The sequence below is a fragment of the Opisthocomus hoazin genome, chromosome 5 (genome assembly GCF_030867145.1).
Source record: "Opisthocomus hoazin isolate bOpiHoa1 chromosome 5, bOpiHoa1.hap1, whole genome shotgun sequence".
Lineage (NCBI taxonomy): Eukaryota > Metazoa > Chordata > Aves > Opisthocomiformes > Opisthocomidae > Opisthocomus > Opisthocomus hoazin.
The window spans coordinates 31,502,765-31,515,632 of NC_134418.1; the positions used below are offsets into that span (position 1 = coordinate 31,502,765).

Sequence of the window (12,868 nt, forward strand, 5' to 3'; positions counted from 1 at the left end):
ATTACCTGAAAGGCAAAGAGCCTGCTGGTCCAGCTGCTCTGTAACATAGAAATACTTGGACACAGAGTGAGAGTGTGCAGATGGAGTGAGTTTGGGAAAAGGAACAGGGCTGGGATAGAGGCCATCTGTGATTAGTCAAGCTAAAGGGGAGAAGAGGCAAACAGTTCACCCAAGGAAACAGGGAACATAGCACACGTTCCGGTTGTAATTATGCTTTTCCTAAAACTGCACTATTGGGTTTTGAGAGAATCCAGTTCTTGCGTGCATCCTTTCAGGAAGAAGAGGCTGCGTGTTCCCTTGCATAGCTTATGGCTTCCAGGCAAGTGATATGAATATTTTACATCAGATATTAGGATCTCTGGAGATACTAGACAGAGAAGGGGGGTAACTCATATTTTAACACAACTTACAAACCTGTACGTCAAAGCCTGTTACTTTTTGTAGCAACACGATCCCTAGAGAAGAAGACTTTTCAAAGTACATTTAATGGGATCATCATACAATATATCTGTTTTATAGTGTCCTTCTGTAGTGGCTGCCACCACTGTTAAACAACAGGGATCTGCTTAATGAATGTTCATCATATTAAGTATATGACCCCTGACATTTGGGGTTTTGTTGGTCCATAAAGGTGCTTTTTGTGTGAATCCCATCTACTAGGTGCTACTGTTGAACTGGAGAGTACCTGTTAAGTTCCTCTTCTTTATTAGTTCAGAATTTTGTGTTGTTGGCTTTTAGCAGGTTTGGATTTTTTTGGTGAAAGGCATTGTCCTGAATCTGTGCTTACTTGAATTTGCTGATGCCTTAACTACAAAACTAATATTTGTTTGTTTCTTTCTTTCTTATATGCTTATTTCTCGTAAGAATGCAAAGTTGCTCTTAAAAGCTTGAATATTTTGCCCCATGTTTATTAGTCACAGTATGTGCACCATTAATGTTGTACATATTGTAGCATCATGAATTATGAATGGCAGCTGAAGAAAGTTTTATAGCATACTTAGGACTTCTATGGAAGTGAACTTCTCAGTTCTGTTATTGTGCCTTCTTTGGCTCTCTTTTATTTATAGACAGTACTGGTTTTAATAGTCCCGAGAGACTACAGTACACAAAAATTTGCCTTTATTTATTGTCAGTTCAGAATCAGTCTCACTCTCACAATTTTTAATTTATACATAATTCAGAATAACCACAGAATTTCTTTGATGAAGACTTAGTTACAGATGAAATGCTTTTCAGTGTGTCCTTTGGTGTTTCTATTAATTGTGTGGAGTTTGTTTGTTTGTTTCTTTTCCGAGGTGGCGTTTTTAACTAGCTGATAAGTGATGTGAAGGTGTGTTTTCAGTCACAAGATCTCAAATGTGTATTTAGAACTGTGTATATGGTTGCAATGATGAAAATTTATTTAGTTACATAGCATACTTACTTGTTTCTCATGCTGTTCTGTCCCTCGTGTGGATGATTTATATAAGGTGCAAATTGTTTGCATACAGAAACCAAAATTCTTGATCATACTCTGTTAAAATGCTTTTGATCGTAGAGAATTGCTTTTGGAATATTGTGATCTTTTATTTATTGTCTATTACAAACTACTTAAGTGCGGGGAAAGAAAAAGCGTTAGGAGTCATATAAAACCAAGCTTTCAAACACTGTTGACAAGCAAGGAGTTTTCATTTCATGACTCGCTCTTTCTTCAAAGGTTGGAAAAAGAAGTCCTTTAGAGTTTGCTCCAAAAAGGGTGTCTTTTCATCTGCACAGAAGCCTTATCAACTTGTTAAAGCCAGAGCCTCGAAGTCAGTAATGCTGGGTTCTGTTTTGCTTCTTCAAGTAAGCTAGTGATGTGGTTAGTTGAGCACATATAACACAAGCTGTAATATTACCGAATAGAAAAATTAGAGTGTTTTATGGTTGTAGTTCAACTAAACGTAAGTCCGTTTTGCACAGCCAGGTTGTTTTCAACATCGATACAGATATATTGAGTGTGTGTGTGTGTGTGTGTGTGCAGGTGTGTATATATCAGGGTGCATTGACTCATATTAGTGCATTAACTGGGGGGATTAGGTATAGCTTTCTTTCAGTGGCACTAGATAAACTATTGTGATTCAAGTTTAACCATAAAGAGCAATTAACTAAAACAGATAGCTTAATAGTCAAGGTAAAAGTATTTTATTATGCAGATTAATAGAAACACTCATTATACCAGATGTATTTGATGGGCCCTGAGATAACAGACAGGCACAGGATGCAAAATAAAAAAGAAGTTGAGTAAATGAACTACTGGTGTGTACTTAAGAATCTTTTTAATTACGTACATCAGCAACTGTTTATTACGGGGGAGTAAAAGCTAGAATCAGAGGTACGATGCTAACAAAAATGTATTGTTCTTTGAGGATTCCCTAAGAATATGCACCTTTTCTTTTTTTTAATTTGATTGACAGATATAGAAATGCAAAAAAAAGTTGCATGTACATTACATCTGATGCTCTTGCTTTTTTATACTAAAGGTGGTAGATGGCCCTGAAATCTCTGTTTCTGTATTCTGTTTTCAATTTCCTGGAGTATTTCTGAAGGCCTCAGTCTACTTCTTTCTATTACCGGAATGTATGCCCAGACAGCAGCTGCCTTTGAGACAAAAGGATACTTCTCTACCCAGTAATTTCAAACAGTATTTAGAAAGAAGAGTTTTACACAGGCACAATTTCAAAACATATTAATATTAAAATAAATTATGCTTTTTTTGGGCATTTTACAAATAAACTGATTTCCCTAGTTCCGCAAAAGATCTGATAAGACCGTATAACTTTCAGTTACCAGCTATGACATTTTGCATATGTTAGACTATAAGTAGGTTTCATCATCCTGCCAAGGACAGAGCTCCAGGGAAGATAAGTTAGTTACAGACCATTCTTCTCTTTGAAGTTTCCTTGCAAAAATATTCAAAGCTTGTGATAAGGTAGCTTTTTAAGGAAAAAAAAAAAAATCTATTTTAAAACAGTACTGTTGTTTTCACAATAAAGCTGTGTTTAATATGAAGAAATTTATTGGAACCTGCACTTCTTTGTGTTCCAGATACAAGATTCTGTGCTATTTAATATACATGCAGCAATTCTGAAAGTATTTTCACTCTCTCTCTTCTTTGTATGTTAGGTTAGCTTATTAACAAAATACTAAATCTCAGAGCAAAGCAGTTACCCTTGTCTCTGCTTCATATTGCTGTTTCGCTCTGTTTTATTGTAATAGATTAACCTCTTTCTTCTTGTTACCAGCACTGCAGATGTCACTGCTGTATAAACATAAAAGACAAGGACAATTGATGTTTAGACAGGAAAACATTTAGATTTCAAGACATGTTGGACATTAGCCTGAATAAAGTCTATTTTAATGGATGCCACTGAATGGCAAGATCTTTTGGAAAGGAAGAATTATGCATTTAACATTGTTACCTTTCATTCCTCATTGAATTAATTGATTCTTTTAAACTGCAGTAACTCAAAAGATGCATCGTGTGGAAAACTATGATTTATATTGTGTACATATGTATGTATATGAGAGAACAGTCTGTTATAGGTTATATATGAAATACATGTTCCCCCGACAAACTGATTTTACGTGCGAATATGGAAGTTTTGTCTTTGAAAGTTGTAGAATTCAAACAGAAGCGAGAGCTTTGGAAGCATGTAGGAAAAGGGTCGGTGCAACGTTTTTCCTGTCGCAATGGGAGTAACCAGATGGTGCTTTTAGGGGGAAGGCAATGGAGCACTGCAGCAGTCTGTAGTGGGACTGTTTGTTTCTCTTCCTTCTGTATTTCAATAACAAGGACTTAAGAGACTGGGATTTTCAGAGAGTCAGCAGTGATCTCTTGCTGATGAATTCAGAAGAGAAGATAGGATGATTATCTTGGAGAAGAGGATTGAGGCCTTATTCGGATATTCCAAATTCTGAATGAGATAGCTTCGTGAAATCCTACAAGATGGCTTAAGGCAGAATTAGTATCTTGTCTGTGTTAAGGAACAAAAATTAGAGCTAATCAAGTGTGAGATTTTTGATTTAGATTTAGACTGAACTGCCTAAGACAAATAGTTACTAATTAGAGCTTACTGCCAGTGAGGGATATAAAAACATGAAGCTCTCAAAAAATGTGTACTACTGTTGAAAGAAAAAAAAAAAAGCTGTTTTGGGCACAAGAGGTGATAATATACTTGATCATTATGGTGGTATGGGTGGGTCTGAACTGCATTCTTAACCCTTTACCCAGAGATTCACGTTTTGGTGCAGCGAAAGCTTTGCTGCATCACTGCTTTTAGATTACTGCTTCTAATAAGATCCCACAGTGTTAATCAAAGTAAAGTTGGGCTCACGCAACTAAATTGATCTAAATCCTTCTCTGTGTTGGCCAAGTGTACTGCAAATGCATTTGAGGCTGTGGCTTTCCATCATTTCCTGCATATGCCATGTTTATGCTGAATAGCATATGAGTGCATTTTTTTAAATTTAGTGAACAGCTATAATTTTAAAACACCACTACTTTTCAGCAAATACAAATATTGCTATGCTTTAAAAGTACATCCCTGAATCTCCAGAATGAGGGTGGTAAAGATACAACTCCACAAGAACAACATGGTTGTGCTTTTGAGGTGAAATAAATCAGGTATTAATTTCATAATTCATGGTCATGCTTAGATTCCAGCCGAAGAGCTGCCCATACAGTCCTGCAGGTTTTCTTGCCCTGGCTTGAGAAAATGATGGTCAGCAAAATAAATAGCTTAAGATCAGCTGATAAAATGATATTGAATACTTCTTCCACTGGCTCTACCCAAACTTTGAAAGTCAGTCATGAATTTTGCTAGTTTTGTGATTAGTCAAGAATCCTTGTAACAGTTCCTGCGTGTTACTCAGTGCTTGACGTTAATACATATGTTTCATTTCCAATGAGTAGGTCTCTTTGGAAAGTGGAAGATTGAAGCAAGACTGAGAAAGAAAAGAAATCTCTCCTGTAATTTTTATGAGAAAAATACGTATGCGATAAGTAAGCTGCTGTTCCTGTGAGGGGTTCTCTGTTAAACGGACCATGAAAATTTGTTTTGTTTTTTATCTTCCTGTGTCACACCTCTCATCCAAAAGCTCCTGTAATTTTAGAGACACTGAGCAAATGTTATAGCAGCTCTGCAAAATAAGCATGTGCCACGCTCTTTTAACATATTGACGGACCAAGCCAAAACGAGATGAGAGCGAGCTGAGGCTGTACCACAGGTGTTGAGTCCGGCACTCAATGGAGAATCTCAGGGTAATGCCCAATAAACACGCTCTCTCTGCACCATATGCTTTAAGTTTTTCAAACGGGAAAATAGATAGTGACATGCTAATTAAAAAAGCAACTTTGTTAGCGACTTGCATATTGAGCATTTGATAATCTGTAGAAGGACAATGAATTTTTTTTCTAAGTACTTCAGAGTTCATGTGAGACACTTCCCCCATCTCTGAATGGGTGTGAAAACAAGCATGAATTAAACCCGTATGTTTTGAGTTACAGGAAACCAAAATACTAATGGTTTCATTAATATCATATTTCTGTAGATTGCGTATTGAAATACTAATGAATACTGGAATAAAAAGTTACCTTTTGCACTTGTTTATACTCCAGTCAGTATATGAAGGGGATATCAGGCAGTATGCTGTGTGTTTGAATTTGAATTGTCCACGCTTTTATTTTTCTGTTGTTTCAAAATTTTTTTGAAACGTGTTATATCTGTGGTGTGCTGGAGGCGAAGGTGGCCTGTGTTTGGAGGAAGGTCCCTGTATATTCACCAGGGAGACATAAATATTTCAGAATAACTGAGATTGTATAGCTTTTAAAAAAAATTGTGTGTATTATATACTTCTTTGTTTCACGGATAGGAAAGTTTAAATCCAGCTTTTCCCAATTCTGTCACACCTGTGCCCCTTCAGTACTGAAGGATCAGTAGCTGCGGTGATTAAAAACCAGGTTATCTGTTTACTTAGTCTGGTAGGGATACAAAGACATATGGCGCTACTTGGATTAAGAGCTCTTTGTCGCTGTCTGGAGAGGATCGTTATGCTTAATATGTTGAACGATTCACCATCTAAAGCACAGCAGAATGATTCGTCCCCTTCAAAATGGCTCAGAATAGATTTTTGCAATTGATTGGACTCAAATTATTTCAGATGAAAAGATGCTGCTAGGTCCTCTATAGTGGACAAGTGCCTCTTTCTAAAGGCTGCTCTGGTTTCAGGAATTGTTTATTGTGGCCTGTGTGACCAGCATACAGTAGATACCAGAAGAAAGAAAAGGCTGAATTTTTGGGAAATAATGATCACATCAATGTCATTATTGTAAAACATAAAGGGTGCACAAATGATATAAAGGCATAAATCATCAGAGTTTATAATCTGCATGAGCTCAAGGTCTGACCCAAAAATAATTGCCAGAAACAAGTGAGCCATGTTGTACTTCACATAGAATAATCCCTAAGAGTGAAAGACTTAGCATTCAGAAAATGTTTCAAAGCTCAGGAAATCTCCTAAAAATATGTAGGTCCCAGTACAGTCTCTTTTCTCACTTTCTTTTTGTAATTATTATGTTTAACCATAAAAACATGATAGGAAATACCTCTTTTGGGAAAGAATTCACAATAATAAATTTGGGAATTTATTTCACTAACAATATATAGGTAGTGATTTGTCTCAGTACTTGGAACTCTTTCCTCATTTTCCCTTTTTGTCTTTTATTTTGCAGCACTAAATTTTACAGTACCTGCTGAATTGTAATTTTAGCCACTGTGCTACATTAGGGCATAACTGAAACCTCTACTGACAAACTAAGCTTTTATAGTAATGGCAAAAAAAGGATAAAGAAGCATTCTTCAGAGCAGCAGAGCAGGTTTGCTTTTGTTGCTGCATGCCCGGGTGTGTGCGGCTGTCCCTAGTCCTGTTCCATCTTACAAGACACAAGTTTTGCCGTTCCTGGATTGATAAATGGTATCCCATAAAATGAAGTCTCTATCTGGAGATTAGATGACAGCTTTGATTTCACTGCTTCTCACTTATTAGTGTTTGAGGTCTTAGTTGAGATTTTGCAAGTAGCAGCGAGTCAGTGGGTTTGTATTGCATTCTTTTTCTCGATGGCCAGTAGCAGGAAAGTCGAAGTATTTAGTGAGGACTCCATTTACTACAAGAATCTTTGGAAAACTGAAAACAGAAACTGACAGAAGAAATATTGTAAGTAGGAGAGTAAGTTCTTGCTGGTGATGATGTTGTAATCACTATATGCTCATTTTATTCTTGGTGACATTCCAAAGCATAATGGATGCGTAAGGATGATAAAAGTGCAATGTTACATGTGCAAAACTATTTATTTCAATATAATTTTGTCTTTAACATTCATCTTTTGGATGGCAAGGCTTCTTATTTTTTCACTCTGGGTTTTATATGGTCTTGGGCAATACTCTCTATGTTTATCTTTGGGGTTTGTTTTCAATTTTTGATTTGCAGGACTTTCCAGTTGTTTTACAACTGTATATCATCCTTTGGCTAGGTTCAATATTCTTAGATATGGCAAACTGCAAATAAACCAGACCATAACAAGAATCATGAATATGTGCTGGTGTTTGCTGGCCAAAGGAGTCAGTAGTTGTTTTGTCGGAAGTTGTCTCGTTAACATTTAAACCAAGCCAAGTACATACCTGAGAAAATATGTATAAAATGTCTGATGCTGTTCAAAACAGGCATTATATAACATGCTAGACCTCACTTCTGTAAAAAAAAAAGGGGGGGGTGTGTTCTGGTCAAGTTTAAAAATTAATATCTATACTTAGCTGTATTTAATTTTATCCACAGCTGTATCTCTTCTAAATGTCACGATTAGGAAAACTACTTAAAGAAGTATAAAATAGAACAAAATAAGACTCCTGCAAATGTGCTTAATGGCTGATTACTTGAAATCATAAGGTATGTTTTGCTGCACTTGCTGAGGGCCCTGTCCGTTGTGTTGTGCTCTGGCTTTGTGTTGCTGAGAAGCTGATAATCAGAACTGCTGCAGGCTTAGAAAAGAGGTCAAGTGATGAAACCGAAATGTTCCCCAAGCTTGTAGCATGATTTGAGGTAGAGAAGGCAGTTGATAGTAGCTCTCATAGTTCTATATTTTTTGCAGAGAGATCTGTAATGGTAAGACTAGTAACGGTCTTTACCAAGGATTTTGAGCTTGTTGGTCTGCATTTTTTTTGTCAGTTCTGATCACTTTGCATTGCATGGGGGTTACAAAAGTGCAAAAGTTGCCGGGAGAAAATTCCCCATAGGGATGGAATTCTACCCCTAGCGATAGCTACTGAAAGTGTTACAATGAGCCACCGTATCGTGTAAGAGTGAAGCCAAGAGAAAGAGGGGTGTTCTGAAATTGTGGTGGAGCAGAGTAGTATTATGACAATTTTCGGCAAATGAGCTTAGGCAGTCCCTTGGTTGCTCTAAATAGTACCACAGTTCTTTGATTTGTTCCACATTTTATTGGTGTCAGGCAGAATTCAGTGTGCAGAAACTCACACTTAAAAGTTTATTGCCCAAGTACAAAGAAAGTTGGATGTGTGGGTAACTAGGATTTGACTTAGGAAGGCAGGGGAGTGGGAAGAATGGGGTTTCTCAAAGAAGCACATTACCAGAATATTTCTCTTAAAAAATTAAAATCCTGACACAGTTAACACTGCCACTTTACCAGGCTGACTTTGGGGAAAACCCACCAAGATGAATGAACCAGTTTGCACTTACTGGAAGTACTGTGGCAAACTTCAGCACTCAAAATGAAGCACAGCGTGATTTTATGTCCACAAAAGCGTGAGGGTTGTAGACATGTTTAAAGCGTGAGTGCAAGGCGTAGACTGGAGCAAAAAGTGCATTTCTGGGCTACTGAGTTCTTCTCGTGTTTCTCCTATATCAACATTTTGGGGGACAAGAGGGATCCCATCTCAGTCAGCTGCTTGCTATTCTAGCATCAACGCTGAAGTATGGTATACGAGGTAATCTGCTCTCTTTCTTACCACGCACTTTAAAGTATTTCTGAAGGTTTTCTAGATAAGGAAGCATTTAAGGTTTGGAGTTAGTGTTACAGAAAGGTCTATTGCACTGCTGAGGAGTAAAGGATGTGTTAAAGTATGGAAAAACAGGTGGATTCAGCAAGTTCTGTACAGAAGGTTCTTTAAAATGTTCTGCTCCGCTGTGAAGAGACACGAGGTCGTGGGCTTCAGAGCAGTTCTGGCAGCGTAACACAGAGCAGGCTCTGACTGTTCTGTACAGGGAGGAGGACTGAGATGCTTTGGTATGAGTTTCATGCTTGAAAATCATGCTTTTGTGTTTTGGTTTCTTCACTGCTGCCTGATGGGATAGATTTGTAGCCCAAACAACAACAGCAAAAAAGAGCATGGGAACTTACAAAGATACTGCAACACGTTCCTCTACAAAGGCTTTGAATCCTGCATCAGAAGACGTATACTTTGTTAGAATGTGGTGTCCTAACTAAGTCTGGCAACACACAAACATGTTTGCTTTCTGAGTAATTTGCCCTAATGACTTTGAACCATTTTGACAAACAACAGTAATATTGTTAAAAGGCTCTGGCAGAAAGCTTATCTATTGCTCTCTGTCAGATGTCCACACAGATTGTTGCTTTCTGCAAGTGTTATTTCAAAGGAATGTATTTGTCACCCTTTCCCCTTGAGCTGATGCCTTGTTTCACTCTCTTCTATCACATTAAATAGATTGCTCTGTCCAATGAATTTTAGTTCCAGTTTATGTTGGAACTTTGGTTATATGAACTTTAGTCAAGTGTTTGGTGGGATTTCTTCTTGCATCCTTTTATTTTTTTAACTACATGAAGAAGTTACGGCAATGTATATACACAGCTTACTGTCATAGGGTAATGCCTTGGAAGAGTTGAAAATCAGTGTCAGCTAATTATGGGAAGGCTGGCCTTGCATGAACATTTCTGAAACAGTGTTGGTGTCAATTAAAGGCGGTGACTGCTTTCAGCGTTGTGGGAACCAAATGTCAACTGCAGTTGCAATGGTTGGGACTACGGTCGTTCTCAGTGTGGTCAGCTTGCATCTGAACCTGCCCATTGCTGAGAAGTAGTGTGTGCTTGTATTATATTTTATTATTATTGTGCATAATTTTAACATGAGCTGAAGCCTTTACTTGTTCAGTAGTCATTTTATATTTGAAATTCAGGCTGTCTGAATGTAAGATTAAACATTCCATCTCTTGTTTTTGCTGATTGCTGGCAAAAATGTTGTTGTCGGGGACATTCTGTAGTTCAGGTTTCATTCAGTTCCATACGAGTATATAATCACATAACCAATGACAATGAATTTAACTGTTTTGCACGTGGGTCTATCCAGCATGTGTTCATACTCGCTGCACATCATGGCGCCTGAGGCTTTTTAAAGGAGCTCAGTGATCCCATCCTGGAGCATTCATCAGTCAAGGAAAAATTATAGACTGGTTTTAAATCTACCTCATGGTAATTAACACAGAAGAGAACCCTATACTGATCAATAATCCTTAAAAGGGGGCTGGGGAGAGCTTGCTCCCTCTGGTTACAACTGGCACTGCTGCAAAGGGTAACTGGGTACAAATCAATAGGATGCTATGGACAGCTGCCTGCTGATGGGTATTGCAGTACTAGCAATAGTTTGAAACCTGAAAGAGAAAAAATGTTGGCTAGATGTTACAATTCATTGAGGATCGCTCTGCTTCTGAGGAAATCTGGGCTTAATTTTTCAAATACATGCCCAGCTCCACTTATGGGTTCCGTGTGCATTGTGATGTTATTCTATGGGACTCTGTTACCTACAGACAGGCAGTCTGTCTCCATCACCTCCAGTTGTTCCTCAAGCATTTGAAAACTGCTAATTATTTCTCAGCTAACTTTCTTGGGTTCTTGTTTTGGTTTGGTTTTTTTAGTTCTGCAGTGGGCCTCTTCTGGGAGAATGGGTGGATTCCAAAATGCAATCCTCAAAATTATTTTCGTGCTACTGGTTACAGTCATGATAACTAACTCAAATCTAGAGGGGATGTCCTTATTCTCAATTTTGGAGGTTTTTTTTGTTTATTTGTTTGCTCTTTTTTTGTTTTATTTTGTTGTTAATAACAGTTACTGTTTTAGCTCAAAAAAACCCAGCCCTAAACAAAAACAACAATAAAAACCCAAAACAAGATCAGACATGACATAGACAAGAGCTAAAGTGATCTAGCATCAGAGATTGTCCTTTTTGGATACATTTGAGCTCCTCTGAAGTCAAGCCCAGGGGATATATAAATTCAAAAGCAAGCTCATCATAGTTGTTATCTACACGAACATGAAATACCATGTGTATCGCAGGAGTGAAATGGTCATGAAATGTATACTCATATAATTTGTCTTGCTTTGTAAATATCAAATAGATGCAACTTGAATGAATCATCTTTTTGAGTTAGAAACTCGGAAGGCATCAGCAACATTCTGAAATGTAGTGCTTTATGTAAACACAGTGAGACCGAGAGCGGTAGGAAAAAAATCAAAATGTTCAAAGGCATGCAACTGGGTAATTCAATAACCCTCACATCTAGAGGCATTCCACTCAGTGGGACTTTAACTTTACGTGCTAGGCAGGCTGGCTGTATGCTGGAAAGCAGTGTTCCCCCCCCACCCCCCACCCGAAAGCCATTTACATGCATAGCTGGCCTGGTAGGTGTAAAAATAGACGGACAGAGCCTGAATTGGAAATGGTCACCGACTGCTGCCCGCAGTTGCTGGGGTTTCGGGTTGTCCGTGACACAGGACGGCTTCGGGAAGGCAGCCTGGTGCCAGTGGCCACGGAGCGGAGCACAGACGGGATCCTCCTCCTGGATCGTTGGCTGTCCTTCGGGAGCACGGGGCACGCTCTGCAGCGCAAGGGCAATCCCACTTGTAGGAGTTAACAGCAGAACTGATATGGGCAATGCACCGATTTGCCAGTCTTGTCATTCAGAGAAGGGTTTAAGAACACAAGGGAACATACAGGATTTGGATAAAATCCCTGACTATTATGGATGCAACAGTGAAGAAAGTAAAGATCCTGAAGCCCTGGTAAGTCTTGCCTCGAGACCACAGGAATCAAAGGGAAAAATTAAGATCAGGGTTGTGCATGTGAGTTTTGAAAAGGATCTCTTTGCCTGAATCTTACTTGATAGCTTGCAATGTTAAGAGATCTGCTAAATGCGTCCAAGTTCAAGCTTTGATTTTGCTGTTGTGACTGACTGTAATTAAAACGCAGCTGTCGCTAAGCTGTGCAGTCACTTGAAAGTGTTATCAGCTACCAAAAGGTTCAGGTATATGGAGAACACCATCAGTGAAACAAGTCCTTCAAATGAATAGGTGTAATCAATTACCTTAGTTTACACGACTGCTATAAATGATCCCGCATCGTTCATTCTCAAAACTTGAACTCAGTAACTTTTTTTTAAGCTGTTGTCTGTCCAGTACATGACATTATTTTCTGTGTTTGCAGTAGAGACCGAGCCCCACAGGTCTCTGTGCAGATGAGGATTACAGTGAGTGGGACCAGGGGGATGTGAGGGGGTCACACTGGTGGCTGCAGGACTTGAGAGTTAGGCAGGCAGTAAGGGATTGGAGCAGTAATGTCATCGTTTGCAGACCATTTGCTCTGCAAACCAGAAGAAAATCATGGGGATGAATACTTGTATAATGTCCATGGTAAATGAAGTGCCTCTTTTCTCTTTTTTTTCTTATATTTTTTTTCTTCCTCTGCTTAGGAAATTTGTTATTAGATAGTTACTTCATTCAAAACTGTCAATAAAAGGAGGGAATGTCAAAACTTTGGTCAGGACA

General features: G+C 38.4%; 1 protein-coding gene across 2 annotated transcripts in view; it reads left to right on the forward strand.

Annotated features, from left to right (window-relative positions):
• ANK2 (ankyrin 2) overlaps window positions 1-12,868 on the forward strand; it is a 365,935-nt gene that overhangs the window by 177,410 nt on the left and 175,657 nt on the right. The window contains exon 1 of one of the 2 annotated variants that reach the window (XM_075420873.1): window positions 11,905-12,106. The exons of the other annotated variant lie outside the window; for it this stretch is intronic. Within the exon in view, the coding sequence (XP_075276988.1) occupies window positions 11,972-12,106 (135 nt within the window). The 5' untranslated portion in view covers window positions 11,905-11,971. Of the gene's footprint in view, window positions 1-11,904; window positions 12,107-12,868 lie in introns of those variants that run through there. 2 annotated transcript variants of the gene reach the window in all.